The 21,006-nt window shown below is 44.2% G+C and overlaps 1 protein-coding gene across 5 annotated transcripts in view; it reads left to right on the top strand.

Annotated features, from left to right (window-relative positions):
- The window catches only part of GNAS (GNAS complex locus), a 179,131-nt gene that overhangs the window by 66,482 nt on the left and 91,643 nt on the right, over positions 1-21,006 (top strand). For 2 of the 5 annotated variants that reach the window (XM_079979689.1, XM_079979688.1), the window contains exon 2: positions 10,003-10,075. In XM_079979689.1, the coding sequence (XP_079835815.1) occupies positions 10,003-10,075 (73 nt within the window). Of the gene's footprint in view, positions 1-4,321; positions 5,985-6,815; positions 7,198-10,002; positions 10,076-21,006 lie in introns of those variants that run through there. The other 3 variants (XM_079979690.1, XM_079979691.1, XM_079979692.1) reach the window with 3 other exon arrangements.

The following is a 21,006-nucleotide window of genomic DNA, read 5'->3' as shown; positions in this document are numbered from 1 at the left end:
ATCGATGGTATTGATAAGGATGCAGGTTACTGTAAGAGGGCCTTCTCTGCAGTGGCACCCACTCTCTGGAACGGTCTCTCCTGAGAAATAAGACACACGCCGACCAACAGTGGTACAATTCCAGCACACGTGGGAAACTTATTTATTTATTTACCATGGCTTTTGCTGGCTGCTGATGGGTGAGCTGTTCCGGAATTTCAAGGATATTTTTTTATTCTCCATCTGATTGTTTATTTTACTGCATTTTAAATAGCATTTGTATTTATATATATATATTATCGTACACAGCCTTTGGTGCCCAGGTAACAGGAAGTGTCTAAATATTGTAATTGACAAACGTGAGAGATGTATGCCTCTGGTGAGGGTGTTGCTGCCATCGCTGTGGCAACGTTGGCAGGAATTTTTTTTAAAAAAGCAAGTTACAGCTCAGGAAACTACCACTTTGCCTTCTGACTTCTGTTCCTCAGAGGTGGTGCTATGGCAGTGGTGGAACGGATGCATGGGCATGGTGGAAAGACCATTCTGAATAAGTATCGCCTTAACCTCAGTAGGTGTGATAAATTCCATAAAGCGGGGGGGGGGGGGGGGGGGCTTGTCCCTACATGCCCTGTGCAGACTCTTTTATTTCCTAAGAATGTTCACGAACCACCTAGAACATCAACAGTTTGGCCAGTGAGAAAATACAGCTCATTTTAAAAAGTGAAGCCAGACTTCTTACGGCTAGTAACTAAGAACATTTCAAAGACTGCAGCTCCCCACCCCTACTTTCCATTTCTGTATTTTATTATTATTTTTTGTTTAAAAGGGTAAAACTATATTCCTATAAACTTTCCAAGTTCTTTGCTTTGCATTTATGCCTTATTTATACCTCACTGAGTGAGGGCCATAACTTCGACTTCACTTTTGCGACATATAATTAATGGCAAGATTAGTGTGTAAACTGTACATACACCGAATTTACCCTTTGTCCTGCGATAGTCATTAAGGATCATGGGTACAGGGGTGAAGGTCAGCAATTTTGAGGTTTTGTGTCAGCTGCTGCAGAGCTTAAGCAAGGAAATTATGTGTAGGACATCAACACCCCTACTGATCACACTGAGAGTCATCTGAGCACAGAATCATGGAATTGTAGAGTCAGGAAGGTTAGGCAAGTGAGGAGACACTTGGAAGATGTGGCAGTGAAAGTGACCCCTGGCTCAATGGTGAGGGCCAGTGGAGAAACAGTGCAGCAGCATATGTGCTATAAATGTTATTCCGTTTATGTTTGCGGGTACAAAACCTGATGCCTGAGGCAGATGGCTGAGACCAGGTGACTTAGGCCAATCAAAGAAACGCTCTACCTTCTGACCTCAATTAACTGAAATATTTCAACATTTAGTTGCCCTGCCGCATATAGTAAAAATGTCAGGCATGGTCAACCTAAGTTGATCTTGGTTTCTGTTCTGTTTCTTTCCTTTTTAAAAAAAGAACTAGTAATACCCCTCTCCCTTAAATACAAATTATTTTTAATCCAATCGGACAGGCTAGTGCTGCAACTGTATTAAGGGTTAGAAAATGCTAATTTAACTTTTTTAAAAAGTAGTTAAATGTATTTTTTAATGTCCTTTTTATTAAAACAAAAAGACCTCTGGAAAGGTCTGCTGGCCAAGAATTAAAAATAGCCCCAAGGTGGCGGGCAACTTTTCCTTCCTTTCTAAAGTGGTATGAGCTGGCAACTCTCCATTCCCTCCATATCTGCAAGACTGGCCAGAATCTTATCCACAAGGACTTGGGTTGTTTTCGTTTTCGAAAGGAGACAAAGGGCAATATAAAACTTGAACAAAACTAATCCTCTTCCTTCGCACACGTAAGATTTCTGGTGTTTGCATTATCCAGGGAAAAGCAGGTCATGATGATATTGTTACCCTACAATGGAGGGTTTTAATTTCACTGGTTCTCCAAGCCAAAAGAAGACTCCCCCCCCCTTTCCCCCGTTTTTCCTGCTTACTACAAACTATATGTGTGTGAAGGGAGAGCATATATATAATGAAGAGCAGTGTATGTGTTTATGTGTGTGAATGAGTGATACATGATTATTTAGCATTGTGTAGCCGGCTGGGCACAGCCACAAAATGGCCGTTGCGGGGCTGCATAGGCCAAACCAGTGTCATCTGGAACCGATCAGGAAGAGCACACCATTTTTCACACATTGTGGAGTTTTGAGGGGATATTTAGAGGCCTTTCACAGGTACCATAGAAGTTACTGGTGGACATACTGGCACTGCATCAGCAACCCTTGCCTTAAAAACAACATATTTGTTGTTCAAAAGTCTATTTCCCTGAGGCATTTTTTACGAGATGATCCAGGTAACAGAAAGTTGCTGCTCTCTGTTGTGGTTATGGGTCCGGTTTTAGGTGCCTTCCTTATGTTTTAGGGTTGTTTTGTCAGCTTGAGGGCTTGTATGAGGTTGAAGGATAGAACAGAAACTTTTAAATAAATATAAATAAAACCCTCCAAGGTAGGCCAGTATTACTATTTTCACATTGCAGATCAGAAGCTCTATTTGACAAATCAGGTGCCTACTGAATACCACCTAATGATTTCACAGCTGAGGAGGGACTGGGAAGTTGGGAACTCTCTGTTTATGACTCACACTCTTAGCCATTACGTTTGAAGATCATATATGCTACCTCCATCTACTTATTATATGGGAACTGGATAGGAAAGATGCAAAACACACTTTTGCAATAACTCAAAAATAGGTTTCAAGCAAAAGCTGGGAATTGAAATGCAGTTAGAAAAGTTACTCACCTGTAAAGGACTGTAGCCTTAGTTTGAAAAATAGGCTCATATTGTTAGACAGTTGCATTCAGTACAGAGTTCTGACCAAAAAAAAAGGAGCTGGTTGCATTAAACATACTGTATAAGTCTCTGGCATTAAATCAAGCCTTCACTGACGCCTTGCAACTAGTCAGTTTAGGCTGCCCTGCTAACCTTCTATTGAACATTAGATCACAACGGTGGCAGTGGAATGAGTTTTCTTGCTCATCAAAGGAATTCACAGGCCAGTAGATAACCTGGACAGTACTGCAGACATATTCATCTCAGCATTTGTAGACGGCTTGTCCCTCCTAGCCTTCCTGAGGCAGCTCCACAGCCTATTAATTTTTTGTTCAAATTACAACTGATAGGAAGAAAATGTCACACCAGCAGCAGTCAAAAACAATGCAAAACGTTGCTATAAAACAATAACATAAAGCGTTGCAAATTATAAATATCAGCTCAAAGCAGCTAACGACCAGAGGTTAAAAATAGGATGAGAATAGCAGGAGTTAAACACTCTGCCCTGCATCTTCCATGTGGCACGTCAAAATGCAATGCCAGCTTAATCAGCACGGAAAATCCAGGGGCAGAAATCTCGCGCATGTGGCAGAAGCCTTTTTCCTTCCCCAAAACTGCGCCCAGTGCCTGACACGTGTCTTGCCTCATTTCTCCCTCCCTTGGCCCCTCGTTTCTTCTTCCTCATGCTGCCTACAGGTGCCACTGCCGCTACTTCGCCGCCCCGCTTCTCTTCAACCAATCGGACCCATGATCCCTATGCATGACCAGCAAGGACTTCCTCTCCCTTTTAATTACAGCTATTAATTTGCTTTAATTGCCCAGGAACCCCATCGTGGCTCAAGGGCTCGCAGCGTTTGATCAACGCGCCACCCCCCCCCCCCGCGCGCCGCATTTTAAATTATTTGAAGGCATTTTTGGTTACGCATTTTCAAAAGTTAAAGATCTGCCATTTCACCCGGTGCTTTCGCCTACCCCCGAAGCCTTTTGGGGGGGCCGTTGTTTAATCCTATTTTGTACAAAGTCCGCGTCGTGCTCAGGATCCTAATTCCGCAGAGAGAAGGGGGCGTTGGTGAACAAAAAGGAAACTGAGGTTCCCTCCGCAAAAAAAAAAAAAAGGAGCCAGAAGGAACTCCCCCCGCCCCGCGGGAAGCTAAATTTAAAACACACGCGCGCACTCACACAGCGCGCAAGCCCTGGGCGTGTCAAGAAGGGAAGGAGTCGGCATTGCAACGAGGGCAGCCGCTGCCGCGGATCTGCGCGTCCCTCTCTCCCGGTGGGTGTTTGAAGAGGGCGCCTCCAAGTCAGTTAACTCCTGACGTTTGGGGATCATGTGAATGGTTGAGTTCCCATGGTTCCGTGTGAGTTCGCCTTGCCCCACCCCGTCTCTGCCTCTCTCGCCTTTCCCTTCCTCTGTCGAATGCAACAGTAAAATAACAACCATCGCAATCCTGATAATAATAATAATAATAATAAATGCAAGGGGAGAGAGGAGGGGAGATAAAATGGGGGAGGCAATAAAAAGAGAGGAGGAGGGAAGGAAGTAAATAAAAGCTCATCGGGAGAGTTATTTTCGTTTACTGGGGAGGAGATCCCACTTGCTTCCCCCCCCTCTCTCTCTCGTTTCCCCTCCCTTCTTCCCTTTGCTCCCCACGTTTGCAAGGGGAAGCCAAAGGGGATTCGGCAGTCTGGAAACCGAACGTGAAAAGCGGGGAGGGAGAGAGAAAGAGAGCAGCGAAAGCGAGAGAGGGAGGGGGGAAACGAAGAGGGCCTCGGATCTCGGCAACCACCATTAAGGCGGAGGAAGAAACGACAACAGCGGCCGCCGCCGCCGCGGAATATCGAGGGGGACAGGAGGGGAGAGAGAGACTATTTCCCTCTCTCTCCCCGCAACCCAAGCCAGGAAAGGAAAGCGGGGACTCGTTTGGCCAGCCAGCAGCCGAAGGGTTGGCTTTGACCCCCTTCGGGCGCTGCGCCCTTTTTGGGAGAGGGAGGCGGCGTGTGTGCGCGCGCGCAAAAGGAGTAGGCAGGAAGAAGAGCGAGCGAGGAAGGCGAAAGAAGAAGAAGAAGAAGAAAAAGAAGCAAAGGGAGAGGGAGGGAAGGGACGGGAGGGGAAAGAAGAAGAAGAAGAAAAAAGAGGAGCGAGGAAGAGAGACAATTCTAGATTTTCTCCGTGCCCAGGATTTGGGGAGGTTTCTCTACTTGGAAGCTGCTCTACTGCCGCCGCCGCCGCCTTGGACCTGGAGGATTATATATATAATATATATATAGAAACAGAGACGTCTCTTAATATTCTCATTTCGCCCTCCCCCACCATTGGAGGTGGCGTGGAAGCTGGAAATATTTTTTTAAAGACCCAATTATTGTTATTATTTTACTGCTGCAGGGGTTGGAAAAGGGGGGGGGGGGAGAAGGAGGAAGAAGGAGGCAGCTTTTTTAACCCGTGATCCTGCGGAGAATTTCTCTCTCCCCCCCCCCCTGCGCGCCAGTGTGGTTCCCCCCCTTTTTTTTCTTTTTTCGTGACTGCCAATCTCCCTCCGTTCCCTACACCCCCGTCTTCTTCTATTCCTAACCCCCCCCTTTTCCCCCCCCTTTTTTCTCCGGATCTGCATTGCGAGAGGATCTGGTCGAGGTGTGGGGGAGAAAAGAGGTTGGAGGCCCGGCTTGAGCAGTAGCAAAGTCATCGCTCTCTTCCCCCCCCTCCCCTCCTCTTCCCCCCCCCCCCAACCAACCCCGTAGTAGGCTCCGCACTCCGCTCCCTCCATGTCTTTAGACAGCGGCAGCTGCGAGTAAAAGAATAAAAAAGGGGGGGAAGGAGAGAGGCTCCCCCCCCCCGAGATACACACAGCCGCCTTCTCTCCAGCCAGACTCGGTTGCTTCCTGCCCCACTCCCTTTTCCTTTCTCTCTCTCTCTCTCTGTCTCTCGGCTGCGGGTGCCCCCTCCTTTGCGCCCCCCAACCCCCGGCCTTTCCTCCCCACCCCCTTCCCTTCCCTTCCCCCCCTTTCCATTCCGCCCCCCCCCCCAAGATGGGCTGCTTAGGGAACAGCAAGACTGAGGACCAGCGCAACGAGGAGAAGGCGCAGCGGGAGGCCAACAAGAAAATCGAGAAGCAGCTGCAGAAGGACAAGCAGGTCTATAGGGCCACGCACCGGCTCCTCTTGCTGGGTAAGGGCGGCCGGGGGCAGCGGGGAGGAGGGCGTCTCTCTTTGGCGGGGGGGGGTTGAGGAGGCCAAGCGCGCGCCCCCCCCCCCGCATACACGGGGGCGCGGGAGAGAGCGGAAAGGAAGCGCGGACGTCTTTCTCGAGGCCCGGGTCTCCCTGGGTAACGGGTGGCAATAACGGGGCCCAGCAGTGACTGGGCAGCGGGAGGGAGAGGTGGGGCCCTGCCTGCCTGCCAGGCCGCCTGCTTGCTCGCTCGCTCGCTTGCCTGCCTCCCTGCCTGCCTGCCTTCCCCGCGGGCTTCTCGGGGAAGCTCTCCCGGCTTGGCAGGAAGGGAAAAGGAAGCGGGTCTCCAGGGCTTGGCGGCGAGGGAAAAGGGGCCTGGGAGAGAGTAGGCCTCGGGCCCTCAGCCGTACTGCAGCCACGCTTGTGGGGGGGGGGTGTTTTCAGTGGGGAGGGGTGTTTTTGTTTTTGGCGGGGGGGTGACAGCTCGGGGGAGGGGAGCCAGCTAGGCACTCGAAAAGGTCCCGATCCTTTCTGCTCCCAACACGTCCTTTTCATACGTTTCATAGACACGGGTGTGTTCCTTGGTGAGCAAGGAAACCCCTTGGGGTGGATGACAACGCTGGTTGGCCCTTTTCCTCTAAACCTCCCTCCCCCCCCCACTGTTTGGGACCCCCCCCCCCCAAAGTGGATATGTTGTAACTGGTAGCTCACCCTACTCCTAGGATTTACCTTATTATTATTACTAAGGTGACAGATAGGTAACATACATCTGCTGTGGCCTTTTTAGACTGGTTTGCCCCCCAAACATGATTCACCACCTCCTGTTTCTGCCCCCCCACCCTGTACTTCATAGGTAACTGCTGCATGGAGAAGAGGGCACAAACCACTGTTGAAAAGACACTGGTCTTTTCAAACTGTTACTGGTTGAGGCCGCTGTCAGTGATGTTTTAAGTGGAATGTCACTTTCATAGAACGTAATGTCGGGGCCTGTACAGGTAGAGGGGTTTTTTGGGGGGTGGGGGCTGCAGGTCATAGGATGCTCGGCACTTCAGTTAAGGTGGTTGCAGTTGCTGTGTGTGGGCCCTTGGTGGGGAGACTGAAGTGGATGATAGTAGCGGATGGGGGACAGGGAGTATGAAAAGAATCCAGCCTCACCCTTTTCCCCGTTTGGGAACGCTATACATGCACAAATCCTTACAGGAAGTGTGTGGAGGTGAGTGGGGCTTTGCAGTATTCTGTTGAGTTGGAGGTGGGGTGTATTCTGGATAAATGGGGTGGCGGTGGGCTAAGGTGCTTCTCTGGGGACTTGGAAGGAAAGGGGGTCTTAATGTGGACTCAGAAAAGGAGACTTCTGAAGGAAGCGGAAGGAAAGGTTTATTTTTAATACTGTGATGGACTTGCGTCCTTCCTTTTGTCACATTTATTGTTATCATTAACATTGGGGAAAATACGGCTGGGGAATGAGCATTTTTGGCTCCATATATATTAATACCAAATGCTGGCCTATTTGTTTGGTGTGCTTTTTCCAGCAGATACACCCTTGGTTTATAACACTTCCCAAAGACCTCAAGCTAACATAAAATGAATATTCTGTTTTCAGACACGCAGTTTGTGTGACATTGTAGTATCTAATGGTACTGGAGTATTGCTTTTGAATGGCATGTATTTTTTTTAGAGGAGAACCTAGTTTGCTATGATCCATATTTTTAGGTAGTGTTGGTGATTGGAATAGTGAACATGGGACTCAGCGAGCTGTTGAGTGAAGAGAGCCTTTAAGTCATTGATTTCAAGAAAGGAAGAGGTCTAAAATACAAGTTGAATAATTATAGCAACATTTTCTGCATTGAAGTGATTATCCAGGTCCCTTCTGGCACATATATTTGAGGAAAATACCTGATTTAATGTTTGCCCGATGTGTGCGATCTTAAGAATGCATAGTTGGAAGTAAATCTGTTTAAATCAGTTGTGCTCAATCCCATGTAACTTGTATTTAAAACTGATGTGGAAATCAGTTTTGCAGCTTAAATATCCAGAACAGAAGCTTATAGACATTTATATGCATTTGTTTAAGCTTCGAGTAGTTAGAAAATAGCTTGGCTCTTCATAATTAAAACATGGGTTCCTTATGTCTTAAATTTGATTTGCCCAGATGTGGTGGCTTAAAAACTGTAGTTACATGCAGTCCTTAAGTCATACAGAGAATGACAAGAAATCTGTGGTGTAGTAGTGTAAGTACTATAAAATCCAGAAATGAAAGCACAAGTACACAGTACTAGTAATAATGTATTATGTGGTGAACATGTTAAGAATAATGCAATGGAAAAAACACATTTCATCTTAAAAGCTTGTTCATAGGACTTTTAGAAGTCCTTAGTGTGGTTTCTCAAATGTATGCATTTGACTGACATATCAGTGATAACTGTTTAGTGTTTCTTTTTTAATGAAAAACACAGTATGAGAGAAAATACAATAGTTATAGATAGCTGCTGGGAATTTCAGGAATAGGGTGGGAATTTAAATTGGTATTTGCTTAAGTCTTGCGGGGTTGATAGTTTTAGCTGTCCCTCATCTTCATGGTGGAAGGTCGGGGAAAACACCCTCACTTTTGATGAGCTCTCTTTATGCTTGGTATGATAGATTTTTGTTTATTTTTGACCTATTACAGCTCTGTGACTGGCGAGTGCTATATGCAGTTATTTATCTGTCCTGGTGAAATCTTTTTGAACCTGTTTTCCACCAATATTTATAAAGAATGGGGTGGGAGTGAAGATTTCATGTCTGGCATTAAAATGTTCAGAGGTTAAGTAGTTTTAATAGTGTGTTGGAGTGAAGGAAGGCGTTAGGTTGCTGTGGAATTTGAAAACATGAAAGAGAAGGGAGACAGGATAGACTTCCCCAGAAAAATATACTTTGATATATAGCTGCTAAAATTTAGTTTTGTGTACGAGACTCAAAATGGAGGCTTGTGCTGTCATTGAGTACCGGGGAAAGCCTGGCATTGAAGAAACACAAATGATGCCTTCATGATCCCTGCCTTGCTTAGGTCTCCTAAATTTCTCTTTTTTTTCTGGGGCTTGTGAGAGCTGTATATGGAAATAAACTACCCAAAGATGCTAGAGCATCTGTGTGTCTGCATCACCATGGCAGGACTTGATTTCCTGCAAAGGGGGAAGAGAAAACGCCAGCTTTTATATAGAAATATTGAAAGCTAGTGGCTGGAGTGCCTGAATATCTCCGTCAGATTTCATGGTTCAAGCCCTTCACTGTGCAGACTGAGTGGGTGCAACATGCTGACTGGATGGGGAGAAAAGGGGCTTTCTTGTGTGTGGAGTGGGAGAAAAGAGAAGGGTTAGTCGTAGGGTGCAGAATGAAGGACGTCTTCTCATGGGAGTGAACAAGATGGTATTTTCAAAATGCAGACTTAATGTGCAGCTTGGTGGGTATGTGCGTGGGGTGTAGAGCATGTGGAGGTGATGGGAAGCTGCTTGCAGGATGCAGATGAGAGGTGGGGAGCAGGAGGGGGCTCTTAGGCATCACTGTAGCAGAATGGTGGCAGGGGTTCTCCTTTTTCAAATGGCACCATGTTCTCTGTTTCAGTGTGTTGAACTGGCTGATGGTGTGATTAAAGACATTGGGGTTTTACAGACACAATTGGCTTTGCTCTGTTCTCTCCCCCTCCCCTTTGAAGTAGTCGTTTGAGGCAACTCCCGTTTCCCTTCAGAATACTAAACTTGCCTCTGCCTTAGTTTCCCCATTCTGCTTGTTTCATGTAGACAACTGGGGGAAAAATGGATAGTGAAATATTTCATGCTTCAGCTCCGACACATGACTTCATCTGGACATTTATTTTTAGCTGCAGCTACAGTTTCCAGTGGCAATTACTGCTTTTTTTCCTTTCAGTTTTCAGTCTTGCGGTGAGTAACCTAGGTTCATGGGTTTTGCCTCTTGAAGCGACTCATGTGCCCCAGAATTTATTCTGCTTCCTTCTGAAATTGATTTCCCTTTTTTTTTTTTTTAGGTGCTGGTGAATCTGGTAAAAGCACAATTGTCAAACAAATGCGGATCTTGCATGTGAATGGATTTAATGCAGAGTAAGTGCATCTATATTCCTACCACATTATTTGAAGTTATGTGCATGATTGATTATAAGTATATTTGTGAGTTCTGGAGTAATTGAATGTGGCTCCTTGAGGATTTATTGTCTTTTTAGGGGGAAAGGGTAGTGTTTAGTTTGAGAGTATGGTGATTGAACTTTTCAAATATGTGAGGGAGCCTGCTCTTAACTGATTGCATCAAGGTTTCATTTGTCAGGCTTTATGAAGGCGAAGTTTTGCTGCAGTTTCTCTCACAATATGGCTGACATCTAACTTCTTCTGTAGTAGGCTCAGTGTTTTCTTTCAAAGTAAACTAAATGCACTTTATGAAGAAGTATTAAGGGTTGCTTCAGGAAATTGATTACATACTGGTTTTATGTTTAAGGCCACTGACAGACTTTTATGATTGCTGTTTTGGTTTCCAGATTTGAGATAAAATAAGAAGCTTTTGGTTCTCTCTCTGTTTCATTGTCACTTTGGAAGGGCCAAGCATTATTCCCTATCAAGCAAAACCTATTCAACTTAAGAATTCTTTAGTTAATATCCTGGTTTGGCATTCCATTTTTTGCAGAGAAAGATGTATGACCCAGTCTTAAGTACATATTTCTTAATTGGAATTTCAAGGCTTACTATCTTTTTTCAGAATTCTACTATCATTACAGTATTCCACAATAATACCCCAAGTCACTTTTTGGGGTAGTATCTGGGCAGGACCCAAATATCTGCTCCCATCTGGGACAAAAGGTACTGCACAGCAAAATCGTCTTGAAACTGAAGTGGTGCAGACAATTGAAAAACAGTTTTGGACTGCCATGGTAGTTCCTTGCTTTCTCTACCCCTGCCCACAGTACTCAGCTTCTGAACAAGGTGGTTCTTTTTAGCTAAACGTTATTGAGATATTTGCCTGTGAATTTGTCTAATTCCCTTTTAAAGCAAGTTAAGCTAATTGGCAACCTCTCATCTATATTGTGGCAGCAATTCCATAAATATATTGTGTGTTTGTGAAGAAGTACTTCTATCTACCTTGAATCAATGCCCAGTTTGTTTTGGTCACTCCAAGTTAGGGAAGTGGGAGAGAAAAAAATAATGTCAATACAATTGTTTATCATATTCTCCCTACCCCCCCCCAGTGTTTTTCTTTTCTAAGGTTAAAGCCCCCAAATGCTCTCACTTTTTTGTTGCCAGGTAGGTGCTCTTGATTGCCTTGCATCTGTTCTGACTGCTATTTCCTTCTAGAAGAATGGGTGATCAGAATGGAACATAATATTCCAGATCACTGTAGATTTATAGCTAATAAAGGCTTTAGAATAGTGACAGACTTATTTTCATTCTCTTTTCTAATCAACCCCATCCTGGAATTCATCTTTTTCACTAGTGCTACAAGTATTCAGTGCTGTAGCTTTACATCCCACCAGTTTGTGGCTAGTAGAAAAACAGTAGTAACTATAGTGTAATTTATAACAGATTCATTGGGGTAGCCTTGTGAATAATATTGGACCTGGATCCACCTGTTAGTTCAGAAGAAAATTATACTACCTGCACACCAATGTGGAAAGACTTATTCAGTCACGAGATTTTGATATGTAGCTCTTCTGCTTTTGGGTTCATACTTAGTTGCCTTCAATAATCTGATTTGTTTTATAATGAAGTTTTGAACATTTATTTCTATTTCAGAAATAATTTTGTTTGAGAATTCAGCAAAGGCAGCCTGAAGTCCTAGCATATGTATTGGCATCCATCTGTCTCAAGAGACAGTGGAGTGTGCCTCTGGGGGTGAAGTCACCGAAGTGAACTCCCCGGGGCGTAAGTCTGGGCAGTGTGTATGGCGGTCCTGGGCTGCCCAGGCGGCAAGACCCTCCTCTCGGCCTTGCTGATGTGGTCCAAAGGAAAGCAGAGCAATGCTTTTGGCAACAGGAGCTGCTGGAAGGAGGTGTACAAGGCACCATCCAGCTGCCTTAGGGATTTCAGATCTGATTAGGCTTTACTCCTTAGCCTTTTTTTCCCCCAAAGATGTCCCATAAGGCAGTGGAGGTTTAGGATCAGAGTTTTCCTTCTAGATGAGCTACCATCCCAGGTTGACGAACCCCATCTACCCCTCACTCTACAGCATGTGTATGTCATGGTAGACATTGGTTAGGACAACATGAATGAGTAGGAGTGAGCTTTGGTTTTCCTCACTTCTTCTCCCATTCATCCAGGAGAAGTAGTTCACAGACTTTTGCGTCAGCTTTTGATTATTTTCTACTGCTATATCATAACAGACAAAATGTAAAACCATTTGCCACTGCTGACCATGTTATCTGAACCTGGAACTGTGGTTGAGCTTAACCATGGTTAGTTTTTACAAGCCATCTTCAGTAACTGATTTAATTTAATGTTAACTGCAGTTTGCCAGTTCAGACCCACACAACAAACTTTGGTTAAGTAAAAAGGAGAACCTGAGGCACACTGCGGCTTTTTCCTCTTCATTCATGTTGCTCTCTAAACCAGGGATGGCCAACAGGTAGATTGAGTTGTGATGAACTGGTAGATCGCGGAATGCCTGTGGTAGCTTGCACCCCCCTCCAAAAAAAGCTCAACAACTTTGGTCTCAAGGTAGATCACCGCCAATTTTTTTTATAGTGGGAGTAGATCGCAGTCTCTTGGAAGTTGGACAAGCCAGCTCTAAACAAACCCTAACTGGAGATGGCGGGAATTGAATTTCTGTTGTATGCCATCTTTTGAAGGCTTGCTGTAAAAGGATAGGTAGAAAACGAAATAAAAGAAAATAAATAATAAATTAATAATAAAATATTGCTTAACTGAAACTCATTTAGAAGTATGTCAGTATGGACGAGTAAGAGGCGCTCTCGCATGTTCAGAAAAGTTACGCAGGCCTCAATGCTTACCTATTATCACTTGGATAATAGGATTTTAATGTAGTATAGATTTAGTGTTAGTTCAGTGTATTATTTGTAGTGTTTCAGTTACAGCTGGTTCTTGGACCTTAATAAGCTGCTCCAAAATTTAGCCAATTAGTGCTAATTGCAGTTAGCCCACCAAAAATGTACTACTGTTTCTGTACTTAACCATATGTGATGCGGTGCCTGGATGTATGTGTACATGATAGAGTGAGAGGTTGTTGGAATGGTAGTAGGAAGTCGTATGTCATATTACTTGACTTTTGGACCCTTAAAATGTTGGGGAAAGAAACTCTTCAGAATTGGTTTCCTCATAGTAGAAATCAGAGTTAGCATATGTTAGTGAACAGTTTGGGCTTTTGGTGCAACTTGAAAGGAATGGGATAATAAAACTGGGGAGCGAAATCTGACAATATGCCTCACAATGTTCTTGTTCAGATCCGGTACGTGGAACAACATTGTTAAGAGGATGCCATGTTTGATGATGGATCATGAAGACAATGGAAATTACTGTGGTCTCTTAGTTTAGGATCCAGATTCCTTCCCCTTGTCATTGGAGAATCTATGGCTCTTGATCAGTTTACTCAGTGTACACCTATACATTTAGGCGGCTTTACGAAAGTGGGATTTAAGCAATCTGTGTTCAGAATGGCATCCTTGGTTCCCCAAAAAAGCCTTAGTGAGAAATCTGAATAGAAATATAACAACAATAATGAAATAAACTGCCAGGGTGTCTGTTCCTATGCCAGGGTGTTTGAAAGCCTAAATTAGTGTCTTATTTTTTACTAGAATGTAGCTGTTGCTTAAGTATCCAAGTTTCAAAAATTATTATTCCAGTGTGCTTTCTCCTAGGTTCATATAAGTGGTAAGCGTGGGAAATATCTGGTTTTCAGTATTGTGATATATCACCAGCTAAACATCATGATGTCTAGATATATCACGATATCTGAAATATGGAAGGAACTATGCAAAGGCAAACAGTACAATGTCCCGGCAACTGCTACTACTTAAGGGTCTAAAACTGATAAATGATGATAATATCAATCACCTCATGGTCACTTTCATCAGCAGGCAAGCCAAAATGCATCCAAACAAGAGTTTTGGTTTGGGACTTCGTTACCAAATGGTGGTATTCAGGACAATCCAAAGTATGGTGATGAGTATTATGCTTTGCTGGTAATAACATTGCAATGTTTAGCTAGTGATATATCATGATGTTGAAAACCAGATATTGCCTAGCCCTCACACACCTTGTGATTAACAATATTTTGTGAGGTCAAATATTATGAAACAGTTATCATGGTGTGAACTTCAAACCGGTTTTGGACAATATATTGATATATCACCCAGCCCTAATAAGTAGTCCTTAAAGACTGTTCACATTCAAATGATCTCATGACAATTCCAAAGGGTAGGATCCCCTGCATTGTACATAAAAGGCTGTGGAATTAGTGCCTTTTCTATACCTGTATTTACTACCCTAATGTGTTGCTGGTTTTTGTTTTTGTTGTTTGTTTGTCAGTCCATAACAATTCATTTGACCCTTGTCTTGGATTTTGCTATTTATAGAAATGTTATTTGCAGTTCAGCCCCCAAAGTAATCTGCATAGAAGGGGTATATCTAAAGATGTTATGATCTTAGGGTTAGTGAACCAAAGTTTGGGCTATTGATACAAGGAAGGGTATGGTTTGCCTTTTAGAGACTCTGTCTAGATTCTGTCATGTTTCAAGTTGTCCATGACAATAGCTTTGATTGGGCTGTGGAGGAAGAACTGATGCATTCTTAAATGCCATTTGTTGGTTGCTGTTTGACATGGCTAGTCTGGAGAAAGTCTGGCAATTTTTCCTTGCTTCAGTGTGATTCATTTGCAGTACTCAAAACCTACCCATTTCAGTCAGTGTTGCTCTTAAAGTAATTGAACAAAATGCATAGATTTCAGGATTAGATTTGAATATTTTTGCAGCTGTTTTTCAAAAGAGACCTAGGCATTTCACACCCAATTACAACTTGTGCTGGCATGATGTATGCAGAGGCACTTGCTAAGTTTAGCATCTTGCCTGATCAGTGGGCTGACCATTACATTTTTCCAAAACTTGTAAGTACCTGTAAAATTAGACTGTACCCTAACCTCTCAAAAAGCGTTCACCTCCCAGTTCTCACATGGCCCTACCAGTCTCTGCAATCTGCATACCTGTAGAGCCTGCCTCCTTCTCTTTCCTTGCCCTGCGTGATACTTTTACAGCCAATGAAATTCCCAGGATGTCTTTTTCAAGCTATGCTTGGGAAAACAGAAGAAGCAATGAATGGTTGGTGAGTGGTTTTGAGACGTTGCCCTTTGACAACAAGAAATTTCATCTACAATCGTGAAATTCAGTTGGGTTTAAGAAACTGACAGACAAGATGCCATTTTCCAGGGAAAATTTGCAGAAATAGCTTAGAAGTAAATAACTCCATGCAAGTATATCCTCATTTACCATCCTTGGATATCTAACATCACATTATATAACTTATATATATATCACTTGTTATATAACTGCCCTTGGCAGTGGGGAAGGAAAAGTTTGTTGGATATTTAAGTTACGGTAGACAATAGGGACAGGAAGTTGTAACCATGGGAAAAGAGGAAGGGTGCATGTCAGTTGCTAAAGTAAAGATGTGTGAGTTAAGTGGGGGGTTTTCTCATTTGGCGAGATTAGGATGCAAGTATATTATGGAGAGGGAAATGTGTCTGTAATCCATGCATTTGAGGTAACATTTGAAGAGTGACTATGTAAATGAATGTATGCTGCTATTGCCAGCCATTCACAAAAGTTAAACAGGAGACATATGTTCAGGGTGGTTCAGGCCCATGCCAACACTGAATGGTAGTTTTGAGGGCCACAGTTCAAGAAGGAGGAGCTCAAATTGGTAGATAGATTATAGGTCCTCTCTTTTCGGCATGGTTATTGCCTAATGTTGGAAAGAAGTAGAACAGCATTATGGGTTGAATCCAGGTATGTTATATCTGGGATAGATCCACTGAAATCAGTGGACTTAAATTATCCATGCCTGTTGATTTCAGTCTCCTCCAAGTATAATTAGTTGAATTCAACTCCATATATTTACAGGGATTCCACCCCACCCTTTAAAATCACACATTCTCCCCCCCCCCGTTTGTTAGAGTTCCAATAGCAAACCTTTTCAATCCCTCTTCTGTTGAATTGCTTGATCTTAAGCCTGAGTGAATGACCAATTGTCATTTGCCACATTCATTCTGTTGTATCTTTGATATGTGTGACCCCCTTTCCTAGAGAATACAAGACATTAGGGCAAGAAGCAAGGTGTTTAAATTTAAAGTAAGATAGTTTTATGTTAAAGAATTGGAAAATATTTATTTGAGAAGAGCAGTAGAATAATGTGGTGAGAATTTGAGAACTTCAGGGACTTAGATTCCATAAGGGAAGGATGAGCAAGAATGCTATCAGTTGTTTGTTGAGAACACCATTGTTATTAAAAGATTCAATGACATTTTGTAGAACAGATTAGTTCTACACTTGGGCAGTCTATTCACTTTGGGCAGTGTTATTTTGTCAGGCTTAAAGAGGTTAAAGTGCACACTGAAATAGAAAAATCAGAGTGGTTTAAAAAGCATGTATGTCTCTAACCTGTTCCTTTATTTGTAGATTATCCTAGTGACTCATTCTCAGTCACTAGATTTCCCCAACTCTAGTTGCGTTTGTTAAGAGTGCATGCTTCATTCATTAATAGGAGAATGAAGCTGATAAAACGTAACTATCCATTTTCGTCCAACAAATAGTGAATTGTTGCTTATTAAATTATGATGAAAGTAAATCCAGAGGCCAAGCTAGTATTTGCTTTTGTTGTTGTGCTACAGCTTCTGATGAACTCCAGTAATTCTCAGGTACATCGCTTTTCCTTTTAAGAGACAAAAAAACTCCTAGGTTTGATCTGGAATACTGAGTTCAGATGGAGTCTCAGTGAAGATAGAATGCCAAAAAGGCTATTCTTGCTGGCTTTAGATACATGCTCATCTGTCAGGATAGTTGAAAGCTTGGAGCTCAGATATGTATCATGACCTGCAGAAATTAATGGTTTTGCCAAACTTCTGTATGTAAAAATGGCAAATTTAGGACTTGGGATGAATACAGCATCTTCCATTTGTCCAGACTGTAACCTTTTATCCTGTTGCAATGGTCAATCATTTCACTTCTGAAAAATTCTATAACTTGCTTTTCCGTTAAGAGAGCTGGTTGTAGGGCTTAATTGGCATGGTTTTATAGCTAAGTTTTCACTGAAGTGAAATGTGGCCCAATTTTATTTGGCCCATGGTAGTCAAATTTTCTGAAGGGATGATAAAAGTTCTACTGCTTCCTGCTTTATAAATTGTAAGATTAGTCTTGGCCATTGGCAATCCATTGTGATAATGCTCCTTATGTCTGAAATATGACAAGTAAGCCAGGGCTGTTTCTGTGGTGGCCCTAAGGAAATAGATACTCTGCCAAAGGAAGTCCAACTGGCCCCATCACGGCTCACCTTTCAAGCTGTAAGACCTGTCTATTATTGTGTCCTTTTTCAGGGGCTTCATGTTAAAAAAAATAAATCACAAAAAAAATCTGACTGCTGGTGTTTTTATGCTGATTTTTATTTTCACATTACACTGTTGTGATCTCCAAGTATACAAAGCTGTCAGTTCCTGTTTTACATTGTTCAATTATGGTTAGCCCCTGAATAGTTAAGCCAGGAAAAAAAGTGTGTATCTACTTTTACAAAATTCCATTTCGTTTCTTTTTCTAAACATAGTCTAAATGAGAGATGGTATACAACCTGAAACATTTATGTACTTTTTAAAAATAGTTGTATGGTCTAAATATTTTAAAGCCCAAATAATTTAATTTTATTAAAATAAATTTTGAATAGTTTTTACATTTGCTTGCTTAAAAAAATGATTAACAACAAATTTCCACTCAGATAGGGAGTTGTTACTGATTACTTTTCTTTCAAGCAGTATGATACAGACATGAATTGTGCCATGCTGCATATGGCAAATATGTAGGGAATTTGTACATGCGTAATGGAAGAACTCAAAGTGACTAGGGTAGAAATGGGGAAATAAGTGCAGTATGGAAGAGATCCAGTGCAAAAATAATGGCTGTATTCTAAACCATCGTTTAGAGAATATTACTCTCCTCTTCAGCTTACACATTTCTCTTTCCCTTTCAGGAGATTGAAAGCTTCCACTTCTGTTTTAGATTAACCGTGTTTACCATGTTGACCAAACCTTAAACCATAGTTAATCTTAACTATATTTAGTGAAAACAAGACAGCTTCACAAACTGGTACCGTGTCTTGTCCCTGTTTCTCTGCTGTTCTCCTTACCTCCTCTACTTCTCCCTTCATCTCACTTTCCTCCGTCTTTACATCCCTCGGTCCTTATTGGAATAGGTGGTGTATGGGAGCCTTGTGGGGACCAGCTTGGGAAAGTATTGGTGAGGTCTGTGGTTTTTGCCCCCATGCACCTCAGGTTCATCTGATTACCTCTCCTCTGGCATGGTCACAAGGAGCAGACTGGAAGCTTTTGCTTCTATTTTTTGACTTAATACATTTTGTTAAGTCTGAACCTGGACAAACTCTGGTTAGTCTGAACTATGGTTCAGGGAAACCAGGCAACTTCATAAATCAGTTTGAAGTTAACTGTTTTTCTAAACTGTAGTTAATACTAACCACAGTTTAGGGTTTGGACATAATGATTAATCCATGGCTAATTGAAAATGGAAGTGAAAGTTTCTGATTTTGAGACTACAGTATCACCAAAGGATAAGAGGGTCTGGACCAGACCATTGTCAGTATTCAGCTACAGTGAATGAGGTAACTGTTAACATAGAAGGTAACATCTGAACTGGATGATTACCATGTTGTGTAGTGGTATCCAGTATAAAGGAAATCGTGATTTTTTAAAAAAATAAATAAATTTAAAGCAAAATTTCCTAGTTAAGGCATTGTTGTCTGTGATGATGGAGGAAGTGTTCAGTACCAGAGATTATGTTGGTCTCACTTCATGGGGAAGAGCGTATTAAGCAAGTGTGCTAAGAATGCATGCTTTTTGAGGAATAACTGAAAGGTTAAGCTTTCAGGTTACCGTATATTCGTACATTGGAACCTTGGGTTTCAAACATGATCCATGCGGGAGGCACGTTCGCCACCCGTAGCACCGCGTCTGCACATGATTTGGCGCAAAGCACGATTTAGTGGATCTCTTATGCCTTTAAAATAATCCCTTACTCTTCATGCCAAACTGAAATGAAGTTTAAATACAAATAAATGCTGGGTCTGTTTCTTTGCATTTGTCCCTCTTTGCCCCTCTGCTCTGGTTTATGTTCTCCCCTGTCCCCTGCCCATGAGAGGGGCTTGTCCAGGGGTCAGTAAACTAAGATCTGCTGGCTGGATCAGGCGCACCTGGGTCGTAAATCCGGCCCACGCCGCAAAGCTACAACCCGCTGTGAAACCAAGACTCCCAGCGATGGCGACAGGAGGAAGAGGTTGAGTGGCGGCAGCTCTGCCACTCAATTGCCGTGCCTGGTTTATCTCAGTGCTGTTTGATTGGCAGAGACGTCACCGCACTGAGGTAAAGCAGGCGCGGCATCTGATTGGCAGAGCCGCCACCGCTTGGCCTCTTCCTCCCCTTGCAAGGAGGCAAGGCAGTGCATACCACTGGCTCTGGCTGCTCCCGCCTCGCCGGCACCGGAGGTCTGCTTTCCCTTCCCCGCCAGCTTCCACCTGCGCTGCCAGGAGGCGCCGCATCTCAGTGCGTAGCTGTACCCTGCCCTGCCATTGGATGCACGGACACTAAGAGCCCTAAAGACACACTTACTCACAAGTAAGCCGCAATCGTTTCAAGGCCGCTTGTTCAGCCCCTGAAGAACTGCTCAAACCCATGGAGATGAAATGCGCTGTGGATCGCTGCCCAGGAGGACTCCCCTGAGTGAGTGCTTGAGGGCCCTGCTCTTGCCACTTACCATCTGGCCTGGGGCGGGGCCTGAAGCCTCACAAGGACTGCGTGGTGCTTGCTGCCTGCTGCCCAGGAGGACTCCCCTGAGTGAGTGCTTGAGGGCCCTGCTCTTGCCACTTACCATCTGGCCTGGGGCGGGGCCTGAAGCCTCATAAGGACTGCGTGGTGCTTGCTGCCTGCTGCCCAGGAGGACTCCCCTGAGTGAGTGCTTGAGGGCCCTGCTCTTGCCACTTACCATCTGGCCTGGGGCGGGGCCTGAAGCCTCATAAGGACTGCGTGGTGCTTGCTGCCTGCTGCCCAGGAGGACTCCCCTGAGTGAGTGCTTGAGGGCCCTGCTCTTGCCACTTACCATCTGGCCTGGGGCGGGGCCTGAAGCCTCATAAGGACTGCGTGGTGCTTGCTGCCTGCTGCCCAGGAGGACTCCCCTGAGTGAGTGCTTGAGGGCCCTGCTCTTGCCACTTACCATCTGGCCTGGGGCGGGGCCTGAAGCCTCACAAGGACTGCTTGCTGCTTGCTGCCTGCTGCCCAGGAGGACTCCCCTGAGTGAGTGCTTGAGGGCCCTGCTCTTGCCACTTACCATCTGGCCTGGGGCGGGGCCTGAAGCCTCACAAGGACTGCTTGCTGCTTGCTGCCTGCTGCCCAGGAGGACTCCCCTGAGTGAGTGCTTGAGGGCCCTGCTCTTGCCACTTACCATCTGGCCTGGGGCGAGGCCTGAAGCCTCATAAGGACTGCGTGGTGCTTGCTGCCTGCTGCCCAGGAGGACTCCCCTGAGTGAGTGCTTGAGGGCCCTGCTCTTGCCACTTACCATCTGGCCTGGGGCGGGGCCTGAAGCCTCACAAGGACTGCTTGCTGCTTGCTGCCTGCTGCCCAGGAGGACTCCCCTGAGTGCCTGAGGGTCCTGCTCCTTCCTGCCACTTACCACCTGGCCCAGGGCGGGGCCTGACAGGCCTCACTAGGACAGTTGTTGTTACTGCCGGAGGGGCAGAGTGTTTTTAAAATGTTTTTTAAAAAAAATTTACAT

This window comes from Podarcis cretensis (genome assembly GCF_951804945.1).
Source record: "Podarcis cretensis genome assembly, chromosome: 6".
In the NCBI taxonomy this organism is placed as follows: domain Eukaryota; kingdom Metazoa; phylum Chordata; class Lepidosauria; order Squamata; family Lacertidae; genus Podarcis; species Podarcis cretensis.
Note: the sequence above shows the minus strand (reverse complement) of the source record. Positions and strands in the feature narration are given on the sequence as shown.